Genomic DNA, 22,281 nt, shown 5'->3' with positions numbered 1-22,281 from the left:
TCAGCACCTTCAGGAGAGGAGGGGACCCATACCCCAGTGAGGATGTCAGGAAGCAATTCTTCACAAAAAGGGGAGTCGAAATCTGGAACTCTCTCCCCCCAGAATGCTGTTGAGTCTGAGGGTCAATTGATAATTTCAACATTGAGGTTGATAGTTGGGTAAGGGGATTGAGGGTTACATAGATAATTCAGGCTGTTGGGAGTTAAGATAGAGATCAACCATGATGTGATTGAATGGCAGAATTGGCACAAGTGGCTGAATGTTCCTACATTCATCTGAAGATCAGTCAAGAAGGAGTTAAGGTAAGTGATTTATGTGTGCACAGACATAGAAGGAGTGAGTAGAAGAGGGAGAGGGGAGAAGGAAGGGTGAGAGGTAGGGGAGAAGGAAGGGTGAGAGGTGGAAGAGAAAGGGGAAAGATGGGTGGAATGGGAATAGAAGAAAGGGAGAGGAATGGGGGTGATTAAGAGTCGAAGCAGGAGATAGAAAGGGAGGAGCAGTTTACTGTACACACATTCTGTGATGTGCAAAAGGGTTAACAACTAAAGTAAATGAAATCTCCTCCCATGCAGCCTGGCTGAAGGAGAGCTGGGCAGAGCCAGGAGTCGAGTGAACATGTGCTATAACAGTCTGCGTGAAGTGAGTCAGCAGGAACGTGTGGGGCCTCACACACGTATGGTTCAAGTCTCAGTCCTGGCATCTGCCTAACCCAAAGCTCTCTCGCTGCTGTGACACCTCCTCCTAAAGACTCGCAAACAGCAAGAAGCCTCTTAGCAGGCTCATACCAACAGAGCTAAAGAACCTCCTCTGGAAGGCTGATTGGGAATCTCTTCACTATTCTCCAGACAGCTTGTTGGAAAAAACACAACAAATGATTTACGTGACCTGATTAACAGTACAGGTTGCATAATCACATCCCTCCCTACAAGATCCCTTCATAGATTTCTTGCCTCAAGGTTCAAGCATTTTCCGAAATTCCATCAATTAACGATCATCATAAATTATCGGCTCTCCCCAGGAAAGCAGATTCTCACTGGGGTACAGGGTCCCCCTCCTCTCTGAAGGTGCTGACTCTCACTGGGGTACGCGGTCCCCCTCCTCTCTGAAGCTGCTGACTCTCACTGGGGCACAGGTTTCATGTGTGCCAATTGCCCTCAGGACATCAAGATAAAAGCAAAATACTGCGGATGCTGGAAATCTGGAAGGAAAACAGAAAATGCTGGAAAAATTCAGCAGGTCTGGCAGCATCTGTGGAGAAAGAAAGAAGAGTTAACACTTCAAGTCCTTATGATTCTTCTTCAGCTCTGAAGAAGGCTCACACGGACTCGAAACGTTAACTCTGTTTCCTTCTCCACAGATGCTGCCGGACCTGCTGAATTTTTCCAGCATTTTCTGTTTTTGTGCCCTCAGGACATCCCTTACGCGACTGGGGTGTTCCATCTCTCTTTCTCTGTTGCTCTTTTGGTGTTCTACCACCTTGCCTTTTCTCTGGCACTTTGACATCGAGCCATAGAAGGAAATATTGAGGCAGATTTTCGGGAGCGTCATTAAAGGATTTCCTGTACTGCACCTTTCCTCCAATATTTCAACCAGAATAATAAATAATAATGTTGCCATTACATATTAAAAGAAATTTCTAAACAACCTTTCACAATCTCAGGGCGTCCTGAAATGTTTTACAGTAAACAAAATACTTCTGAAATGTAGTCACTATTGTCATGTCGGAAACGGAACAGTCAATTTACGCACAGCAAGATCCCAGTTTGAATAATAAATATTGGTCAGGACACTGGGGAGAACTCACCAGCTCTCCTTTGGCTAGTTTCAGGAGGGATCTTTTACAACCCCTGAGAGGGCAGACTGGACTTCAGTTTCATGTCTAATCCCTCAGTACTGACTCTCCAACAGTGCGGTGCTCCCTCAGTACTGACCCTCTGACAGTGAGGTGCTCCCTCAATACTGACCCTCTGACAGCGTGACACTCCCTCAACACTCACCCTCTGACAGTGCAACACTTTGTCAGTACTGACCCTCCGACAATACACTGTTCCCTCAGTACTGACCCTCTGACAGTGCAGCACACCCTCAGCACTAACCCTCTGACAGTGCAGCATTTTTTGGGGGGAGAGAGAGATCCAAATTTGCAATTTCCCTAGAGTGGAGAGGTGCTTTATAACATCACCCCTGAACGGCCTGGCTAGAATTTTAAGGTTCTGCCCCTTTGTTCTGGATTCCTCCTCCACTCCCACCAGAGGAAATAGTTTCTCTCTTTCGACCCCATCAAATCCTTTAATCATCTTAAACACCTCAATTAGATTGCCCCTTAATCCTCTAGACTCAAGGGAATACAAGAATAACACAATAGTCTGTGTAATCTGTCCTCATAATTTAACCCTTTTGGCCCTGGGGTCATTCTAGTGACTCTGAGCTACATCCCCACCAAGGGCAATTTCTCCTTCCGGAGGTGCGGGGGTCCAAACCTGCAGCCAGTTCTCCAGACAAGGTCTAACTGAGCTTTAAATAAACTGGAACAGAACTTCCAGTCCTTTGAGATAATGGCCAACATTCCACAGCCTTTCCAATTATTTTTTTGTACCTGCCCACTAGCTGTTAGTGCATGGCCAGACTGCCCACATCCCGAGAATGAATAATAATGGAAATATCTTCTAGGAGGGGTCTTACTTTTTAAAAAAAAATTATTTCCTGTTCTACATGGATGGATTTAGTCTGGATGGCTTGCACAATCAGATTGACATTTCCCCCCACTTTGCTCTTTCTGAAACAAACCCTCCCTCCCACCTAGTTCAGAATATTTGTGAAGTGAAACAATGAGCTTATTCAATGCAAATGAACTCCCCCAATCTGGACTGACAAGAGGTTCATTTGCCTTCCTTTGTCTGATGGGCTGAGTGGCCTTGTTCTTTGCTCTATCAGTCTAGCGTTGATTCAATATCCGTTAACCTCTCTCCATGCCAGCAGAACTCCATGAATGCTCCTCCCTCAGCACTGTGCCAGTCTCTAACTCCCCCTAACAGAATTCCCCATGCCCAGCGTGAGGCATGAGGGTGGCGAGAGAGGCAGAGGAAAAAACAAGGAGAGAAGGATTCAGAGGCACAACAAGGGACACAGAAAGAGCGAGATCCACAGATGCCAGCCTTCAGTTAATTTAATTCACTCCACGTGATATCAAGAAATATCTGGAGGCACTGGATGCTGCAAAGTCTATGGGCCCTGACAACTTTGTGGCTGTAACATTGGAGACTTGTGATGCAGAGGTATCAGCATCCCTAGCCAAGCTGTTCTAGCACAGCTACAACTTGAAAACAAAGATGGAAATTTTAAATCTGAGATGTTGTTGGACTGGGAGCCAATGTAGTGAGCATTGGGAGTGATAGGGGATCAGGACTTGGTGTGGGAAAGGATATAAGCCACATAATTTTGGATTTAATAACCCAGCAATCTCATCTGTCCAGAACAGGATCACTAAAACATAGTTTAAAAAAGGATGTTAAGAAAGTGCATCTATAGGAGGTGGATAAGAGGCACAGTCTGTACAGATATAAACACTGTGCTTGCAGTTTGTCCACAGACCCTTCTCCATGCTAACCTGAAGACTCAGCACCCATATCAGTTGTGACTCAGTGGGTAGCACTCTCGCTGAGTCAGGAGGCCCAGGATTCTTAGTTTCACTCCAGGCACGGGCACAGAATCCAGAATCTCAGCGTACAGCACTGAGGGACAGCCACACTGTTGGAGATGCCATCTTTCACTTGAGATTCAAATGGAGGTCCCATCCGCCCTCTCAGGTGGATAAAAAAGATCCCAACGTGCTAATCAAAGAAGAGCAGTGGAGTTTGCCTGGTTCCCTGGCCAACATTTATACCTCAAGCAATATCAGCACAGGGTGTTTGGGTGGGGGGAGGCGGGAAGGGACAGAAAGGGACAGGTTCTGATCGAGTGGATACCAAGAGAATGTTTCCTGTTGTGGGGAAGAGCAGAACTAAAAGCCATCACAAAACAGATTATCTGATCTTTATCGTTTTGTCATTGCGGGATCTTTCTGTGCGCAAATTAGCTGCTGTGTTTCCTGCATAACAACAGGGACTAGACTTCAAAAGTATTTCATTGTCGTGAAAGGCAGGAAACTGATTTTGTTTGAGCGGTTTTCAAGGAAGTTAGTTTTTTTTTTAAAGTTTTAGAATTGTTTCAAGGTTTTAATATCTTTGAGACAAATGATTCTAAACTTGCGAAAAAAAAACTCAGTTTTTGAAAGTCTCCTCTGCTGCCCCCTGAGTATATGAACAGAGTCACACCATGATGAAGAACTATTTATCCCAACTCTGACAAGTTAATCTTCACTGCACGCTCTTTAAAATTAAAATTATGAGGGTTGGAAACCATGGATTAAAGAGGATTGAAGATGTCCCTGCAGAGACACGCCGAGGACTGAGGTGTGTTTAACCCAATTCCCGCTGTTTTTTGTGAACCTGTTGTTTTTTTAATCCAATCTTTTTCTTCATTCTTGGTGAGTTAACCCCAGTTCCACCTCTTGTTATCCCAATTGTCGTAGGTTTTTTTTATTTCTCCCAATTTCTGTTGAGATTATCCCCATTTTCTGCATTTATCCAAATTGCTTCTGTTTTTATCCTTGGTGTTTGCCAAAGTTCCCAGATTTTACATCCTGGATCCCAGTGTTTATCCCAATCCCAGTGCTAACTTATTAAGATCCTGATTTTGGTTTGTGATTTACCCGATAGTGCTGGAAATACTCAGTAGCTCAGGCAGCTTCTGTGGAGAGAGAAACAGTTCTAATGAAAGGTTTTCCAGCAGAAACAGTAACTCTGTTACTCTCCTCACAGGAGCTGCCTGAGCCACTGAGTGAGTATTCCCAGCATTTTCGGTTTTATATTGCAGACTTCCAGAATCTGCAATACTTTGCTTTATCTCAATTCTTATTCTGAGAGAGTGGAAGCCTGAGGAGAGAGGGGCTGTCTCCTCAGGAGACAGGGGAGAGACAGTGAGCGAGAGAGAGAGAGAAAGAGCAGGGGCAGAGGGGAGAGAAAGAGGGGCAGACAGAGGGAGAGAGAAAAAGAGAGGGGCAGACAGGGGAGAGAGAGAGAGGGACGCAACAGCGGGAGAGAGAGGGGGAGACAACAGCAGGAAAGAGAGAGGGAAACAGCAGCAGGAGAGAGAGAGGGACACGACAGCGGGAGAGAGAGGGGGACGCAACAGCGGGAGAGAGAAAGAGAGGGGGACACAACAGCAGGAGAGAGAGGGGGACACAACAGCAGGAGAGAGAGAGAGAGAGGGGGACACAACAGCAGGAGAGAGAGAGAGGGGGACACAACAGCAGGAGAGAGAGAGAGGGGGACACAACAGCAGGAGAGAGAGAGAGGGGGACACAACAGCAGGAGAGAGAGAGAGGGGGACACAACAGCAGGAGAGAGAGAGAGGGGGACACAACAGCAGGAGAGAGAGAGAGGGGGACACAACAGCAGGAGAGAGAGAGAGGGACACACAACAGCAGGAGAGAGAGAGAGGGACACACAACAGCAGGAGAGAGAGAGAGGGACACACAACAGCAGGAGAGAGAGAGAGGGGGACACAACAGCGGGAGAGAGAGTGGGGGGATATAACAGCAGGAGAGAGAGAGAGAGACATGACAGCTGGAGAGAGAGAGGGAGACACGATATTAGGACCGAGAGACATGATACCAAGAAAAAGAGAGAGGGACACAACAGCAGGAGAGCGAGAGGGAGAGAGACACGACAGTGGGGAGAGAGAGAGATGGGCATGACAGCAGGAGAGAGGGAGAGAGAGAGAGGGTGACACGGCAGCAGGAGGGAGAGAGAGGGAAAGACACAACAGCAGGAGAGAGAGGGAGAGAGACATGAGAGAGGGAGAGGGAGAGAGGGTGACACGGCAGCAGGAGGGAGAGAGAGTGAGAGACACAACAGCAGGAAAGAGGGAGAGACATGACAGCGGGAGAGGGAGGGAGAGAGTGAGAGAGGGGCACAACAGCAGGAGAGAAGGGGGGGACACAACAGCAGGAGAGAGAAAGGGAGAGAGACACGACAGCGGGAGAGAGAGAGAAGGAGAGAGACATGACAGCGGGAGAGAGAGAGAGACATGACAGTGCAGGGGGGAGAGAGAGAGAGAGAGAGACACCACAGCAGGAGAGAGGGAGAGAGACATAAGAGAGGGAGAGGGAGAGAGGGTGACACGGCAGCAGGAGGGAGAGAGGGAGAGACACAACAGCAGGAGAGAGAGAGGGAGAAAGACATGAGAGAGGGAGAGGGAGAGAGGGTGACACAACAGCAGGAGAGAGAGAGGGGAAGACATGACAGCGGGAGAGAGAGGGAGGGAGAGAGTGAGAGAGGGGCACAACAGCAGGAGAGGGGGGGACACGACAGCAGGAGAGAGAGGGAGAGAGATGACAGCGGGAGAGAGAGAGAGGCAGAGAGAGAGAGGCAGAGAGAGAGAGGCAGAGAGAGAGAGGCAGAGAGAGAGAGGCAGAGAGAGAGAGGCAGAGAGAGAGAGGCAGAGAGAGAGAGGCAGAGAGAGAGAGGCAGAGAGAGAGAGGCAGAGAGAGAGAGGCAGAGAGAGAGAGGCAGAGAGAGAGAGGCAGAGAGAGAGAGGCAGAGAGAGAGAGGCAGAGAGAGAGAGGCAGAGAGAGAGAGGCAGAGAGACACAACAGTGGGAGAGAGAGACATGACTGTGCGGAAGAGAGAGAGAGAGAGACACCACAGCAGGAGAGTGGGAGAGAGACGCGACAGTGGGAGAGAGAGGGGGAGAGAGAGACTCAACAGCAGAAAAGAGAGAGAGGGAGACGCAACAGCAGGAGAGAGGGAGAGAGACTCAACAGCAGGAGAGAGATATGACAGCGGGAGAGAGAGAGAAAGAGTGAGGGACATGACAGCAGGAGAGAGGGAGGTACAGGGTGGCAGGGAGAGGGACACAACAGGGGGTGAGCGTAATGGACACAACAGTGGAGAGAGAGAGGGGGAGAGGGAAACTACAGCAGGGGAGAGAGACATGACAGTGGGAGAGAGAGAGAAATGACAGCGAGGGAGAGAGACATGAGAGAGGGAAAGAGAGAGGTAGAGAGACACGACTGCGGGAGAGAGAGAGAGACATGACAGCGGGAGAGAGAGGGGGACGCAACAGCGGGAGAGAGAGAGACAGAGGGGGACACAACAGCAGGAGAGGGAGAGAGAGGGGGACACAACGAGAGAGAGAGAGGGACACGGCAGCAGGAGAGAGAGAGAGGGACACAACAGCGGGAGAGAGAGAAAAAGAGAGAGGAGGACACAACAGCGGGAGAGAGAGGGAGATGAGGACACAACAGCAGGAGAGAGAGAGAGAGAGAGAGTGGGGGGTGGGCATAGCAGGAGAGAGAGAGGGAGAGAGACATGAGAGAGGGAGAGAGGGTGATACGGCAGCAGGAGGGAGAGAGAGGGAGTCACAACAGCAGGAGAGAGAGAGGAAGAGAGAGTGAGAGAGGGGGATACGACAGCAGGAGAGAGAGGGAGAGAGACACGACAGCGGGAGAGAGAGAGAGGGAGAGAGACACGGCAGCGGGAAAGATAGAGAGAGAGAGGGACATGACAGTGATGGGGAGAGAGAGAGAGAGAGACACAACACAGCAGGAGAGAGGGAGAGAGACGCGACAATGTGAGAGAGAGGGGGAGAGAGAGATACTTAACAGCAGGAAAGAGAGAGAGAGGGAGACATGACAGCAGGAGAAAGGGAGAGAGACTCGACAGCAGGAGAGAGAGAGATATGACAGCGAGAGAGAGAGAGGGAGAAAGAGTGAGGGACATGACAGCGGGAGAGAGGGAGGTACAGGGTGGCAGGGAGAGGGAAACAACAGGGGGTGAGCGTAACAGACACAACAGCAGAGAGGGGGAGGGAGAAATGACAGCGAGAGAAAAAGAGACATGACAGCGGGAGAGAAATAGAGACATGGCAGCGGGAGAGAGAGAGAGAGAGAGAGACACGACAACAGGTGAGAGAGATAGAGAGACATGACAGCGGGAGAGAGAGAGACATGACAGCGGGAGAGAGAGAGACATGACAGCGGGAGAGAGAGAGAATGACAGCGGGAGAGAGAGAGAATGACAGCGGGACAAAGAGAGAGACACGACAGCGGGACAGAGAGAGAGACACGACAGCGGGACAGAGAGAGAGACACGACAGCGGGACAGAGAGAGAGACACGACAGCGGGACAGAGAGAGAGACACGACAGCGGGACAGAGAGAGAGACACGACAGCGGGACAGAGAGAGAGACACGACAGCGGGACAGAGAGAGAGACACGACAGCGGGACAGAGAGAGAGACACGACAGCGGGACAGAGAGAGAGACACGACAGCGGGACAGAGAGAGAGACACGACAGCGGGACAGAGAGAGAGACACGACAGCGGGACAGAGAGAGAGACACGACAGCGGGAAAGAGAGAGACACGACAGCAGGACAGAGAGAGAGACATGACAGCGGGACAGAGAGAGAGACATGACAGCGGGACAGAGAGAGAGACATGACAGCGGGAGAGAGAGAGAGACATGACAGCGGGAGAGAGAGAGAGAGACATGACAGCGGGAGAGAGAGAGAGAGAGACATGACAGCGGGAGAGAGGGGGAGACATGACAGCGGGAGAGGAGGAGACATGACAGCGGGAGAGGAGGAGACATGACAGCGGGAGAGGGGGAGACATGACAGCGGGAGAGGGGGAGACATGACAGCGGGAGAGGGGGAGACATGACAGCGGGAGAGGGGGAGACATGACAGCGGGAGAGGGGGAGACATGACAGCGGGAGAGGGGGAGACATGACAGCGGGAGAGGGGGAGACATGACAGCGGGAGAGAGAGAGACATGACAGCGGGAGAGAGAGAGAGACATGACAGCGGGAGAGGGAGAGAGACATGAGAGCGGGAGAGAGAGAGAATGACAGCGGGAGAGAGAGAGAGACATGACAGCGGGAGAGAGAGAGAGACATGACAGCGGGAGAGAGAGAGAGACATGACAGCGGGAGAGAGAGAGAGACATGACAGCGGGAGAGAGAGAGAGACATGACAGCGGGAGAGAGAGAGAGACATGACAGCGGGAGAGAGAGAGAGACATGACAGCGGGAGAGAGAGAGAGACATGACAGCGGGAGAGAGAGAGAGACATGACAGCGGGAGAGAGAGAGAGACATGACAGCGGGAGAGAGAGAGAGACATGACAGCAGGAGAGAGAGAGAGACATGACAGCGGGAGAGGGAGAGAGACATGACAGTGGGAGAGAGAGACATGACAGCGGGAGAGAGAGAAACACGACAACAGGTGAGAGAGATAGAGAGACACGAAAGCGGGAGAGAGGAGAGAGGGACATGACAGCGTGATTGATAGGAAGAGGGATATGATAGCAGACGAGAGGGAAGAGGGAGGGGGGTACACAACAGCGGGGGCGATAGAGAGAGAGGGAGGGAGAGACACATGACAGCGGGAGAGAGAGGGACATGACAGGGGAAAGGGGCATGAGAGGGGGATTGAAGGGCAGGATTTGGGGGAGAGAGGAGGACTGGATAGGGTCAGCACAGATTGGGGGTGGGGAGGGAGAGAGAGAAAGAGTCAGATTTTGATTTTGTGGATACAGAGAATGTTTGCTCTTGTGGGGAAGAACAGAACTAGAGACCATCAATACAAGATAGTCACCAAGAAATCCAATCGGGAATGCAGAAGAAACACAGAGTGGTGTGAATGTGGAACTTGTTACCACAGGGAGTGGTTGTAGCTTTCCGTCTCTCTCTCTTCCCGTCTCTCTGTCCTCTCTCCCCTTCTCTGTATCTCACTCTGTCCTCTCCCCCTTTATCTCTCCCCTTTCTCCATCTCTCCCCTCCTCCCCCCACTCCACCATCCCCTTTTCTCTATCTCTTCCCTTCTCTGTCTCTCCCTCCCCCACCATCTCTCTCTGTCTCTCCATCACTTACCGTTGTGCCGACCCGCTTCCCCTCCGCTGCTGCTGAGGCCGGGCTGATCCCTCAGTCTCCTGGCGGCCTCTTTGGCCACCCCAGCCGGCTCCGTCCCTCCGTTCATAGCGGCCGCTTCTCCCAGGTCCAGCAGATGACTGACCGAGAAACTCTTCCTGCTCTGGGCAGCTTCTGGCGATTCCAGTCCGGCCGCTCGCGGGGAGCTGGTCTCCATCAGTTTGACCAACTGAACCCCTTACCCCACCCCTCCGCCAAAATCTCCAGTCTTCCCAGTCTCTAACCCAGCAGAGATGCCGCCACAAAACTACTCAAAACTTTGTTGAAAACTTTTCGAAAACTTTTTCCTTTCTCTAAAACACTCAGGGTACAATCTTGCTGACGTCTGTGGAAGAAATCCTTTCAAGGTTTTGGCAGTTGCTCCCCTCCCAGCTCACCCTCTCCCCCTGGGACTCTAACACAACTTAGAGAAAAAAGCATTTTTACAGGACAAATGAAAACAGCATTTGCTTTAAACACAGTCAGACAGGCCGCCTCCAACTCGGGTCCCAGTATACAGACCGGTCCCCAGCAGGAGAAACCCTTCCTTTCATCTTTAGAATGCATCCAAGGACTCCAAAACAATAAATATAAACATCCAGAACTGGGATAAAAAAAAGTTTGGAAAAGCTTTCCTGTTAGGGCCCAGTGAAATCTCCCCGGAAATCAGACCGTTTCGGCTTGAGCTCATTCTGACCCGTCCAAACTTTTACACCTTCGGGTTTCCATTGGGAGATTTCAGGTTATCAGAGTTTAAAAATAGAACAACAGATACCCGGGATTGAGTTACAGACTGGAATCTAATCGAGGGGCTCAGGGGGTTTATATACAGAATAACAGATACCCGGGAGTGAGTTACAGACTGGAATCCAATCGAGGGGTTCAGGGGGTTTATATATAGAATAACAGATACCCAGGCGTGAGTTACGGACTGGAATCTAATCGAGGGTTTTGGGGTGGTTTATATATAGAATAACAGATACCTGTGAGTGAGTTATAGACTGGAATCAAATCGAGGGGTTCAGGGTGGTTTATATATAGAATAATAAATACCCAGGTGTGAGTTACAGACTGGAATCAAATCAAGGGTTCGGGGTGGTTTATATATTGATAACCGATTCCCCTAGAGTGAGTTACAGATTGGAATCTAATTGAGGGGTACGGGGTGGGTTATATATAGAATAACAGATACCAGGGAGTGAGTTACAGACTGTGCTGGAGTCTCTTATGATTTTCACCTGTGATTATTTCCCAGCAAGGATCTGGTGTTCATTTTGCCACTTTCTATCCAAGGGGAATCTGAAGCTAATAAACAGAGCCAAATCGGGTCTGGATGGTGGTATTAATATTAAAATAAATACTCCTCCTGATTTGGAAGCTTGCTGAATATAAACAGGTTCTGTGGTCGAATATAAACAGGTTCTGTGGTCTGCGACATTGATGCAGGATGTGAAAATGCTGACTGTACATATCTAGGATCAATCAATTTGCGCAATAATTTTAATCAAGGGAATATTTTCTCTTCTGCCTGGTACCTGGAACACAAGAGTCGTAACTGAGAATTAATCAGGGCCGATCCTGTAATTAGAGTAACAGACTGAGGAGTCCAATATCAATTTTCTCCCCTGAATCCCAAATCCTGATCCGCTTGATTGCGGATATCCTAGTGAAACATGACCCGTTCCTGGATGATCAAAGGGCTCAGCGATGGTGGAGATGGAAAGAATATTAACAGTTTATTCGGCAGAGGCATTTCCCCACCCAGACCTCACCAGAACAAGACGGAGATAGAGCGGACCTCCTCCCCTGGCTTGTTCATTTTATAATCAACAAACATTCACCAAATTAGTTATTTGCTTATTCATGCTTCAAGATGAAGATGTCCACGTTCATCATTTGGGGTGTTACTAATTTATAAATTACAAATGACTGAATAAATGACTCAAATTATATTCTAGAGGAGCGTGATAGGATCTTGAAGCACTGCAACCACCTTCTGATGCAGTTTGTAACTGACCCATGTGAATGGATCAAGGAGGCTCCCACCTTCCCTCCCCCCAGAGAAACAAACACACACCTGCATGCACATACCCATAAATACGCAGCCAGAATTACATAATCACAAGTACACATACCCGAATATGCACCCAGAAATACACACCCACCCAAATGCGCGCACGTGCACACACCCACCCAAATGCACGCGCGCACACATCCACACCCAAATGCGCACACACCTACAACCAAATGCGCGCACACCCAAATGCACACATGCACACCTAAATGTGCACACACTCACCCAAATGCATACATGTGCACACACTCACCCAAATACACGCACACGGACACGCACACGTGCCCAAATACACACGGACACAAACATGTGCCCAAGTACAGATGGACACACACACGCATGCAAATACACACGGCCACACACACGCACCCAAATACACACGCATGCAGATGCCCAAATACACACGCGTGCAGACGCCCAAATACACAGGTGTGCACATGCTCAAACACACACCAGCGCACATTCAAATACACACACACTCACAAATACACACAACTTATATTTATACAGCGCCTTTAATGAAATGAAACATCCCAAGGTGCTTCACAAGGTGGGAATGTTTCACAAGTATGATACTAAACCACATAATAAGACATTAGGTCAGAGGTCAGATGATCAAAAGCTTGGCCAAAGGAGTAGGTTTTAAGGAGCGTCTTAAAAGAGGAAAGCAAGTAGAGAGGCTGAGAAGCGTAGGGAGGGAATTCCAGAGCTTGGGGCTTAGGTAACAAGGCACGGCAGTCAATTGTGCAGCAATTACGATTGGGAATGTACAAGAGGCCAGATACACTCAAATATATACTTATAAATACACATCTACTCACAATTACATACACAAACACAAATACACATTTGTAAATAGACACACACAGAAATAAACTCTCACAAATACACAGTCACAAACACAAACTCGCAAACACATAACACACAAATACACACACGTGTACAGGCTCAGGTGATAATCAGCTGTTTATCACATTAACAAACAGATCTTGCAACACCTCATGTCACACCACGGCACCCTCTGCTTCCCCTAAGAATATTACTTGTCCTAATATTTTGAGTGAGTTCAAAGTAGCTGGCAATGGTCTCAAAGTCTTTGGAACTGTGAATGGGGCAGGGGTAGTGGGGCTGGGGGCCATGAGGGGAAAGATTCCAACAAATAGCTGGTTAAATGAAGCAGGAATTCAGAGTCCCAAATGGATTAAGTATACTGCATGTCCACAGCTTCCTAAATGCTGAGAGATAGGAAAGAGGGAAAAGGCATCAAAGTCACTCATATTGAAACCATGTGTGAACTCCAAAAGGGCGATACAAATTTAATTAAATTCTCCAGACAAGCAGAAATATTTTTGTACTAAAATGCTTGGATTTTGCTGCCTCTCATTGTAACCTGGCCCCTGTTCCTGTTGTAGACCCTACTGACATTCTTGACTGTTCTTCTCAAAGTTTGATGGGAATGTTATGAAGAAACGTAAATAGTTCATGCCTCCATAATACAAAAGGATACTGAGGCAGTGGAGAAGGTGCAAAGGGGCTTATTAGAATGATACCAGCTAAAACTGAGAGGTTATAACTATCTGGAAAGACTGAATAGGCCAGGGCACTTTTCTCTAGTGTTAGAATCATATCTCTCAAGACTGAAGTTTCCTTTTATAAGATGGACAGTTCACCTCGGAACTGTCAACAAGCAGGCCATTTCCAAAAAATCACGACTTTTATGCTACTTGAGAAGTTGGTGTTTGTTCGAACTGCAAAGAACTTTACTTAATGAAAAGCTGGGAGACAAAACAGGCAGTAACATGGGGGAAAGTGAAAAACAAGTTGTGAACCTGCTTGTTTTGAAGGCAGTCTTGTTGGAGAACAAGCCGAGAAAGGAAGGCTACCTTGACTGGCTCCCTCTCTCTACCTTGCCTAAAGTTGCATGTAGCTATCAACCTTTAGACAGAGAACCCTCATCTGAGTGTAACTAGTCTGCATTTGGACCTGCAAAGCTGAGACCAGTGGTGAGAACATTCAAGCATCCACTGGGGCCGTCTTCACATGAGGGAACTCCAGGTCGATGATGTCAAGACCCTAAGAACTTTATCCTTTATTTTATAATGCCTATCCTCCAGGGCCCATCTCTGCAGAGAGACTCTATCTTTGTTTGTCTGTGTGTGTGTGCTGGGGAAACTCTTTAGGAAGGATAGGCAGCTATACTTCCTGATTACAATGGGACTTGTTAAAAGAAGTTTTGTTTTAAAAATAAATTAATCATTGAGAGTTTTTGAAAGAAGCCTGGTCAGAATCTCTTCTTCTGGGTACTTGAGCTATAGGTACACAATTGGCCATTTTGGTGAGAAGCTTAACATTTAAATTAATGGTACGGCCTGTGGAGTGGTGGAGCTAGATAACTTGCGCACTCCTCCCACCCTGGTCATAACATGAACTGGGGGCTCATCCTGGATTTTGAAAGGCGGGCAGTGGGTGATTGGATGTGGAATAATAATTGGTAAGTGATAAAAGGATGGAGACTAGGTTTTTAATGCATTGATGAACTAAAATGGTGTTGGAAGTTGCTAAGGCTTTTTTTTACAGATGGAAGATGTAACCATGACTGGTTTACAGAAATTAACCGAGAGTAAGCTAACAGAACTGGTGGATAAGCTGGAGTTAGAATTACACGAAGGGGCGAGGAAAGCAGACACAGTTGAAACAATTGCGCAGCATTTGAAACTGAAAGGGATAACAGAGAGACCACATTCTTCAGGGGATGAGGCAATTGAATTAGGTAAGATCCAGTTGCGAATGAAGCAACTTGCACATGAAAAGGAACTGAAAAAAACTTGAATCGGAGGCAAAAGAAACAGAAAAGGAAAGAGAAGGAGCATTTAGGAAGCTAGAATTGGAGTTTCAGGCAAGAAAGAAGGATAAAGAATGAAAGCCAAAGGAAAGAGAGAAGGAACGAGACGGGGAATACCGGCTTGAAAGGCTGGACCTTAAAAAAAAGGCCTCAGATGCTGAGGAAGGTTCTGATGATGAAAAAACCTCCAACCCAAAGCCCAGTTGGGAGATGTTGAAGTTTGTTCAAGCCCTCCCAAAGTTTGGTGAAAGGGATGTAGGGGCATTCTTTATTTTGCTTTAAAGGTAGCCAAGCAAATGAAATGGCCAAACGAAATTTGGACATTGCTCTTACAGAGTAGGTTGGTGGGGAGAGCTCACGAGGTTTATGCTGCAGTTTCAGAAGTTTCTGTGGATTATGATGCAATAAAAAAGGCTATTCTCAGTGCATATGAATTGGTCCTTGAAGCATACAGGCAGAAAATTCAGAATATAAGCAAACAGCCTGGGCAGACCTATATTGAGTTTGAGAGGGTAAAACAAAGTAATTCTGACCATTGGATAGGGGAATTAAAGATAGAGGCAATGTATGAAGCTCTAAGAGAAATAATTCTCTTGGAAGAATTTAAAAATTAATTCCCTCCAGCAGTTAGAACCCATGTTGAAGACCATAACGTTAAAACAGATAGACAGGCAGCGGACTTGGCTGACGATTGAGAGCTGGTCTAAAAAATCTTTTTTTCCGTCATCCCCACAAACCTGAGAAAGATAGAAGGAGGGTGAAAGGCAGGCAGTAGCCATGGAGGAGAAAGGACAGCTGGGAATACCCTCCTCTGGCCAGAAAGGAAGGTGCTGAGGATGGAAGTGATATTCGAAGGTCTAAGTGTTGCCATTATAACAAGCCGGGACATGTTTGTCCCAATTGTTGGAAGTTGCGTGGGAAATCCATGTGACTTACTGGGCTGGGTAAGGGTGATTCAGGAAAAGGAGCCCTGACTGAAAGTACAACAGATCAAGTTGTAGCACTGACCACAGTTGTGAAACCGAGTGTGAACACTGCTGAGAGTTCTGGAGGGGTGACTGAGATACATGAGAGTTATAAAGAATTTTTGTCGAGGCGAAAAGTAACCCCTTATCCCTCAAGTGAGATCACTAAACTTATAATCGTACTTAGAGATACAGGAGCCACTCAAATACTCTTGCTGGGGAAAGGCATAACTTTTTTTAAAATTCGTTCACGGTACGTGGGCTTCACTGGCTGGGTATTGCCCATCCCTAGTTGCCTTTGAGAAGGTGGCGGTGAGCTGCCTTCTTGAACCGCTGCAGTCTATGCGGTGTAGGTACATCCACAGTGCTATTAGGGAGGGAGTTTTTTTCCCACCAGAGAGCACATTAAAAGCCAAAGTTTTAGTCAATGGTATTGGTGGGGAGTATATAGCTGGACCTTTGCACTGGGTGCACTTGGAGTGTGACCTGTTGTCAGTGCCGGTCGGGATTGTTCAGCAGTTACCCGTAGATGGAGTTGATTTACTCCTGGGAAATGATTTAGCTGGAGTGAAGGTAGTAGCTTCTCCCATAATTACAGAGAGCCTAAGTGAGGTTAAAGAGACGGCGCAGTCACAGGAAAAGGTTCCAGGAATTCTTCCTTTGAGCAATGGCTAAGCAAAGTCCATCAACAAAGGTCAAAGTGATACCACCGACTGATATTTGGCTGGCTGAGCCTTTCTTTAAAGACGTAGATAATCTGAAAGAGATGTTTAACAAATCTTCTCTAGTTGAAACTCAACAAGCTGATCCAGAGTTAAGCAAGATACCACGATCAGCCCAAACTGAAGCTGAAACTGGGGAAGTTTTAGAATGTTATTCTATTAGAAATAGAATTCTGATGAGGAATTCCTCACAGGCCTGCAGATGAGGAGTGGATGCTTGTTCATCAGGTAGTGGTACCACCCAAATATCGCTAAGAGCAGGGCATGTAGGGATATGGAAAACTCAAGCTCGGATAAACCGGCGGTTTTACTGGCCAGGTCTTCGTAAGGTCATGATGCCATTTTGTAAAACGTGTCATACATGCCAAATGGTAGGAAAACCACAAGATTCAATCAAACCGGTACCTTTAATTCTCATACCAGTTTTTGAGGAACCATTTGGTAGGGTGTTAGTGGACTGTGTGGGACTGTCACCAAAAACAAAAGCAGGACACCAGTATATCCTTACTATTATGGATATGACTACTCGATTTCCAGAGGCCATACCTTTAAGGACCAGCATGGCTTGAGTAGTGGTAGAGAAGTTACCCAATTTATTTTTTTACTCGATATGGATTACCGGTAGAGGTCCAGTCAGAACAAGGGTCCAATTTTATGTCTAAAATTTTTCAGAACACAATCAGTAGCTTGGGTATAAAACAGTTAAAGTCCACAGCACATCATCCACAAACACAGGGAACTTTTGAGAGGTACCAACAACGCTCAAAATGAAGATTAAAGTATATAGTCATGAATATCCTCATGATTGGGAGAAAGGACTGGATTTTCTTTTATTTGATACCCGAGATTCACCAAATGAATCTACTGGTTTTGGCCCTTTTGAATTAATTTACAGGCATAAGATGAAATTAATCAAAGAAAAGTTTTTAGGAGAGAGGGGTGAATCCTCTATGTTAGATTATGTATCTGTGTTTCAAGAACGGCTGACAGGAACCTGCAAAGTGGCTCAAGAACATCTTAAAGTTTCTCAAACAAAGATGAAAGAAAGGGCAGATAAGCAAGCTGTGACCTGAACATTACAAACAGGGGAATGAAGTGTTAATGCTATTGCCTTTACAGGGGGAACCTCTGAAAGCACGGTAATGTGGTCCATACAAGCTAATTAAGAGGGTTGGTAAAGTGAATTCTTTGATAAATACCCCAGATTGCAGGAAAAAGAATCGCTGTGTCATTTCAATATGTTAGAACAATACCATTGTAGGGAAGAAGATAGGAAACAGCAGGTATGTCAGGTTGTAAGATAGTGGAGGACAAAAGAGACAGAGAGTGAGGTAGAAAGAGACTTAGACAGTTCACAAATTGAACTTCCCACTATCGGTTAGCTAACACTGAAATATTAGCACAGTTAGATACCATATTTTCATACTGAGAGGTGGGACAACGAAAGGGTCGTTACTTACAGAATTTAAAGGGATCTGTAGGGATAAACCAGGGTCTACAACTTAAGCCACATGATGTGGATGGCGGGGAATCTTCTCCTATGAAGCAACATCCTTATCGATTAAATCCAGAGAAACAAGCTCAAGTGACAGCAGAAATTCAGTGTATGTTAGAACGTACCCTAACTGAGCCTAGTCAAAGCAGTTGGAGTTCTCCAGTAGTGTCAGTGCCTAAACCTGATGGGTCAACCAGATTCTGCATAGATCATAGAAAGGTTAATGCGGTAACAAAAACAGGTTCCTACCCAATCCCTCGTTTAAAAAATTGTATTGACAGGGTTGGCAGCGCCACATTCCTCACTAAGATAGGTTTGTTGAACGGATACTGGCAAGTGCCTTTAACATCACAAGCTCAGGAGATGCCAGCTTTTGTCACGCCACATGGGTTATACCAATGCCGAGTAATGACATTCAGACTAAAAAATGCTCCAACCATTAGTCTTCCAAAGACTAATGAATCAGGTGATCACTAATATTCCTAACTCTGTGGTTTACTTGGATGATGTATTCGTTCATAGCAATACATGGAAAGACCATTTAAAACAATTGACAGCCTTAATTAAACAATACAGTTGGCAGATCTAGTGATAAACCTTGCCAGAGGTGAGTTCGTGAATGCGCGAGTAACTTATTTAGGGTATATCGCAGGGCAGAGACAAGTCTTACCAAGAACAGAGAAGGTACAGGCTTTGATGGAATTCCCTATTCCTAAAACTAAACGGAAAATCATGAGATTTTTTGGAACGTGCAGTTTCTATCATAAATTTGTGCCAAACCTCAGCACAATAGCGGCTCCACTAACGGATTTATTGTAAAAGGAAGCAAAGGTGGTGTGGTCAAGAGAGTGCCAGACAGCTTGTGAGAAGCTGAAAGCAATCCTAACTAATGAACTGATGTTAGCTGCCCCTAATTTTGCAAAACCCTTCAAGGTGGCAATCGATGCTGGTGACTTGGGGCTGGGTGTGACCTTATTGCAAGAAGAACGGGGCACAGAGAAGCCGATGGGGTACGTTTCTAAAAAATTAAATCGGCATCAAAAGAGATACTCTACGGTAGAGAAGGAAACCCTGGGGACTGTAAATGGCTCTAAAACATTTTGAGGTATATATCCATCATGGCTGTAAAGAAACATTAGTATATACTGACCACAATCCCTTGGCCTTTGTGGGAAAACTTAAGATTTAGAATGACAGATTGTTCCGATGGAGCTTGTTAATACAGCCTTATAACTTAAAGATTGTTCATATTGCTGGAAAAGACAATATAATTGCTGATGCATTATCAAGAATGTAAATTGTTTATAATTGTCTGGAAAGCAAGAAAGTCAGAAAACTGAACAGGTTCTGTATAAGCAGTGAATGGCTGAGTGAGTGCATGTTTGAATTTTGTTTTATACGTTATGTCTTTTTCAGCACACTTTGCGATGAAACACATTTGGAAATGGTGTTTCATCTCTTAGGGGCGGAGGCATGTTAGAATCACACTCTCAAGACTGAATTTTTCTTTTACAGAATGGACGAACATAGCATGATCTGGACATGCGGATGCTGACCTGCGGTTTTTTTTTTAAAAAAGATTATAAGTTCACCTTAGAACTGTCAACAATCAGGCCTCTTCCAAGAAATCACCTGACCTTTATGGTACTTGAGAAAGAGTTGTTTGTTTGTTTGAACTGCAAAGAATTTTAATTAATGAAAACCTAGGAGACAAAAAAAGCAGTCACATGGGAGAGAGAAAAAAAAACTGAGTTGTGAACCTGCTTGTTTTGAAGGCAGTCTTGTTGGAGAACAAGCTAAGGAAAGAAGGCTACCTTGACTGGCTCCCTCTCTCTACCTTGCCTAAAATTGTATGGGGCAATCAACCTGTAGCCAGAAAACCCTCATTGAGTGTAACTAGTGTGCATTTGGACCTACAAAGCTGAGACCAGTTGGTGAGAATTTCCAGGCATCCACCAGGACCGCCGACCCATCTGCCTATGATAGAACTCCAGGCCAACAGTGTTAAGACCCTGTGGACGTTATCCTTTATCTAATAACACCCATCCTGTAAAGCCCATCGCTGCAGAGAGACTTTATCTATTTGTCCTTTGTTTGTCTGTGTGTGTGTGTGTGTGTGTGTGTGTGTGTCTGTTTGTGCGCTGGGGAAATTCTTTAGGAAGAGATGGATAGTTATACTTCCCAATTAAAATTGTGTGTTAACCAGTACTTGCAACTTGTTAAAAAAAAGTTTTGTTTTAAAAATAAATTAATTATTGAGAGTTTTTGAAAGAAGCCTGGTCAGAGTCTCTTTTCTTCTGAGTACTAGAGGTATAGGTACACAATTGGCCATTTTGGTGAGAAAATTAAACATTTAAATTAATGGTATAGCCTGTGGAGTAGTTAGGCTTGATAATTGTGAACTCCTCCCATCCTGGTCATTACACTAGAGAAGAGAAGATTGAGGGGTGACCTGATAGAGCTCTGTAAGATTATTGAAGCATTCAATTGGGTGGATGTAGAGGTGTGGGCAAGTTCAGAACTAGGGACCATCAATATAAGACAGTCACGAATAAATCCAGTAGGGAACTCAGGAGAAACTTCTTTATCCAGAGAATGGTTACAATATGGAACTTGTTACCCACAGGGAATGGTTGAAGTGAATAATGTAGATGCATTTAAGGGGAAGATGGATAAAGAGATGAGGGAGAAAAGATATGGTGATAGGGTGAGGCGATGGAGGAGGAGGCTTGTGTGGAGCATGAACACGAGTATAGACCTGCTGGGCCGAATGGCCTGTTTCTGTGCTGTAGATGCTGCCTGAAAGGGCGGTGGAAGTAAATTCAACAGTAACTTTCAAAAAAGACTTGGATAACTATTTGAAAGGGAAAATTTTGAAGGGCTATGGGGAAAGAGCAGGAGAGTGGGACTAATTGGATAGCTCTTTCAAAGCCAGGAGTCTCATTGACTCATCACCCGCTGTGCTCACTGACCTACATGGCTCCCAGATAAGCAATGCCACACTTTTAAAATTCTCATCCTTGATTTCAAATCCCTCCATGGCCTCGCCCCTCTCTATCTCTAATCTCCTCCATCCCCATAACCCTTTGAAATCTCTGCGCTCCTCCAATTCTGGCTTCTTGCTCATCCCCCGATTTCCATCGCTCCACCATTGGCAGCTGTGTCTTCAGCTGTCTGGGCCCTGAGCTCTGGAATTTCCCTCCCTAAACTTCTCTACTACCCAACTCTTTCTCCTCCTCTAAGGTACTCCTTAAAACCTCCCTCTTTGACCAAGCTTTGGGTCACCTGCCCTAATGTTCCCTTATTTGTTCTGGTGTCAAATTTTATTTTTTAACACTCCTGTGGCATTGCTTACTGGGAGGTATGTAGGTCAGTGATCACAGAGGGTGATGAGTCAATGAGACTCCTGGCTTTGAAAAAGCTATCCAACTAGTCCTACTCTTTCCCCATAGCCCTTCAAAACTTTCCCTTTCAAATAGTTATCCAATTCTTTTTTGGAAGTTACTGTTGAATCTACTTCCACTGCCCTTTCAGGCAGCATCTGCAGCACAGCTGGGCTGGGGAGGCGGTGGTGTAGTGGTACTGTTACTGGACTAGTATTCCAGAGACCCAGAGTGTTGCTCTGGGGACCTGGGTTTGAGTCCCACCGGGGCAGATGGTAGAACTGGAATTCAATAAAAATCTGGAATTAAAAGTCTAACAATGACCACGAAACCATTGTCAATTGTTGTAAAATCCCACCTGGTTCACTAATGTCCTTTAGAGAAGGAAATCTGCCGTCCTTACCTGGTCTGCCTTACATGGGACTACAGGCCCACAACAATGTGGCTGTTGGCTCTTAAAAATGCCCTCTGAACAAGGGCAATTAGGGATGGGCAATACCTAGCCAGCGACGTCCACGTCAACAAAGAATATAAAAAGAAACAGGCCATTCAGCCCAGCAGGTCGACACTCGTGCTCATGCTCCACACAAGCCTCCTCCTCCACCACCTCACCCTATCACCATATCTTTTCTCCTTCATGTCTTTATCCTTCTTCCCCTTAACTGCATCTACATTATTCACTTCAATCATTCCCTGTGGGTAACAAATTCCACATTGTAACCATTATCTGGATAAAGATGTTTCTCCTGAATTCCCTATTGGATTTATTTGTGACTGTCTTGTATTGATG

At 46.4% G+C, this 22,281-nt stretch overlaps 1 protein-coding gene across 1 annotated transcript; it reads right to left on the bottom strand.

The window, feature by feature from the left end:
* Nucleotides 1–1,123: 1,123 nt before the first annotated feature.
* Nucleotides 1,124–10,344, bottom strand: LOC121280725 (paired mesoderm homeobox protein 1-like). The gene is made up of 2 exons (XM_041192849.1): nt 9,975–10,344; nt 1,124–1,198 (listed from the first exon to the last, which is right to left on the bottom strand). The coding sequence occupies exons 1-2, from the start codon at nt 10,186–10,188 to the stop codon at nt 1,155–1,157; spliced, it is 258 nt and encodes an 85-aa protein (XP_041048783.1). The 5' UTR covers nt 10,189–10,344; the 3' UTR covers nt 1,124–1,154.
* Between the last annotated feature and the right edge of the window lie 11,937 nt (nt 10,345–22,281).

The sequence above is a fragment of the Carcharodon carcharias genome, chromosome 8, assembly GCF_017639515.1.
Source record: "Carcharodon carcharias isolate sCarCar2 chromosome 8, sCarCar2.pri, whole genome shotgun sequence".
NCBI classification, from domain to species: Eukaryota; Metazoa; Chordata; class Chondrichthyes; order Lamniformes; family Lamnidae; genus Carcharodon; species Carcharodon carcharias.
This window is presented reverse-complemented; position numbering and strand designations above follow the sequence as displayed.

Coding starts and splice junctions, on each gene's coding strand:
- LOC121280725 (XM_041192849.1), bottom strand. CDS start 10,188: ATGGAGACCAGCTCCCCGCGAGCGGCCGGACTGGAATCGCCAGAAGCT. Junction 1,199..9,974: donor GGAAGCGGGTCGGCACAACG/GTAAGTGATGGA, acceptor TTTTCCTTCCAG/ATTTCCAGCATCCGCAGTAT.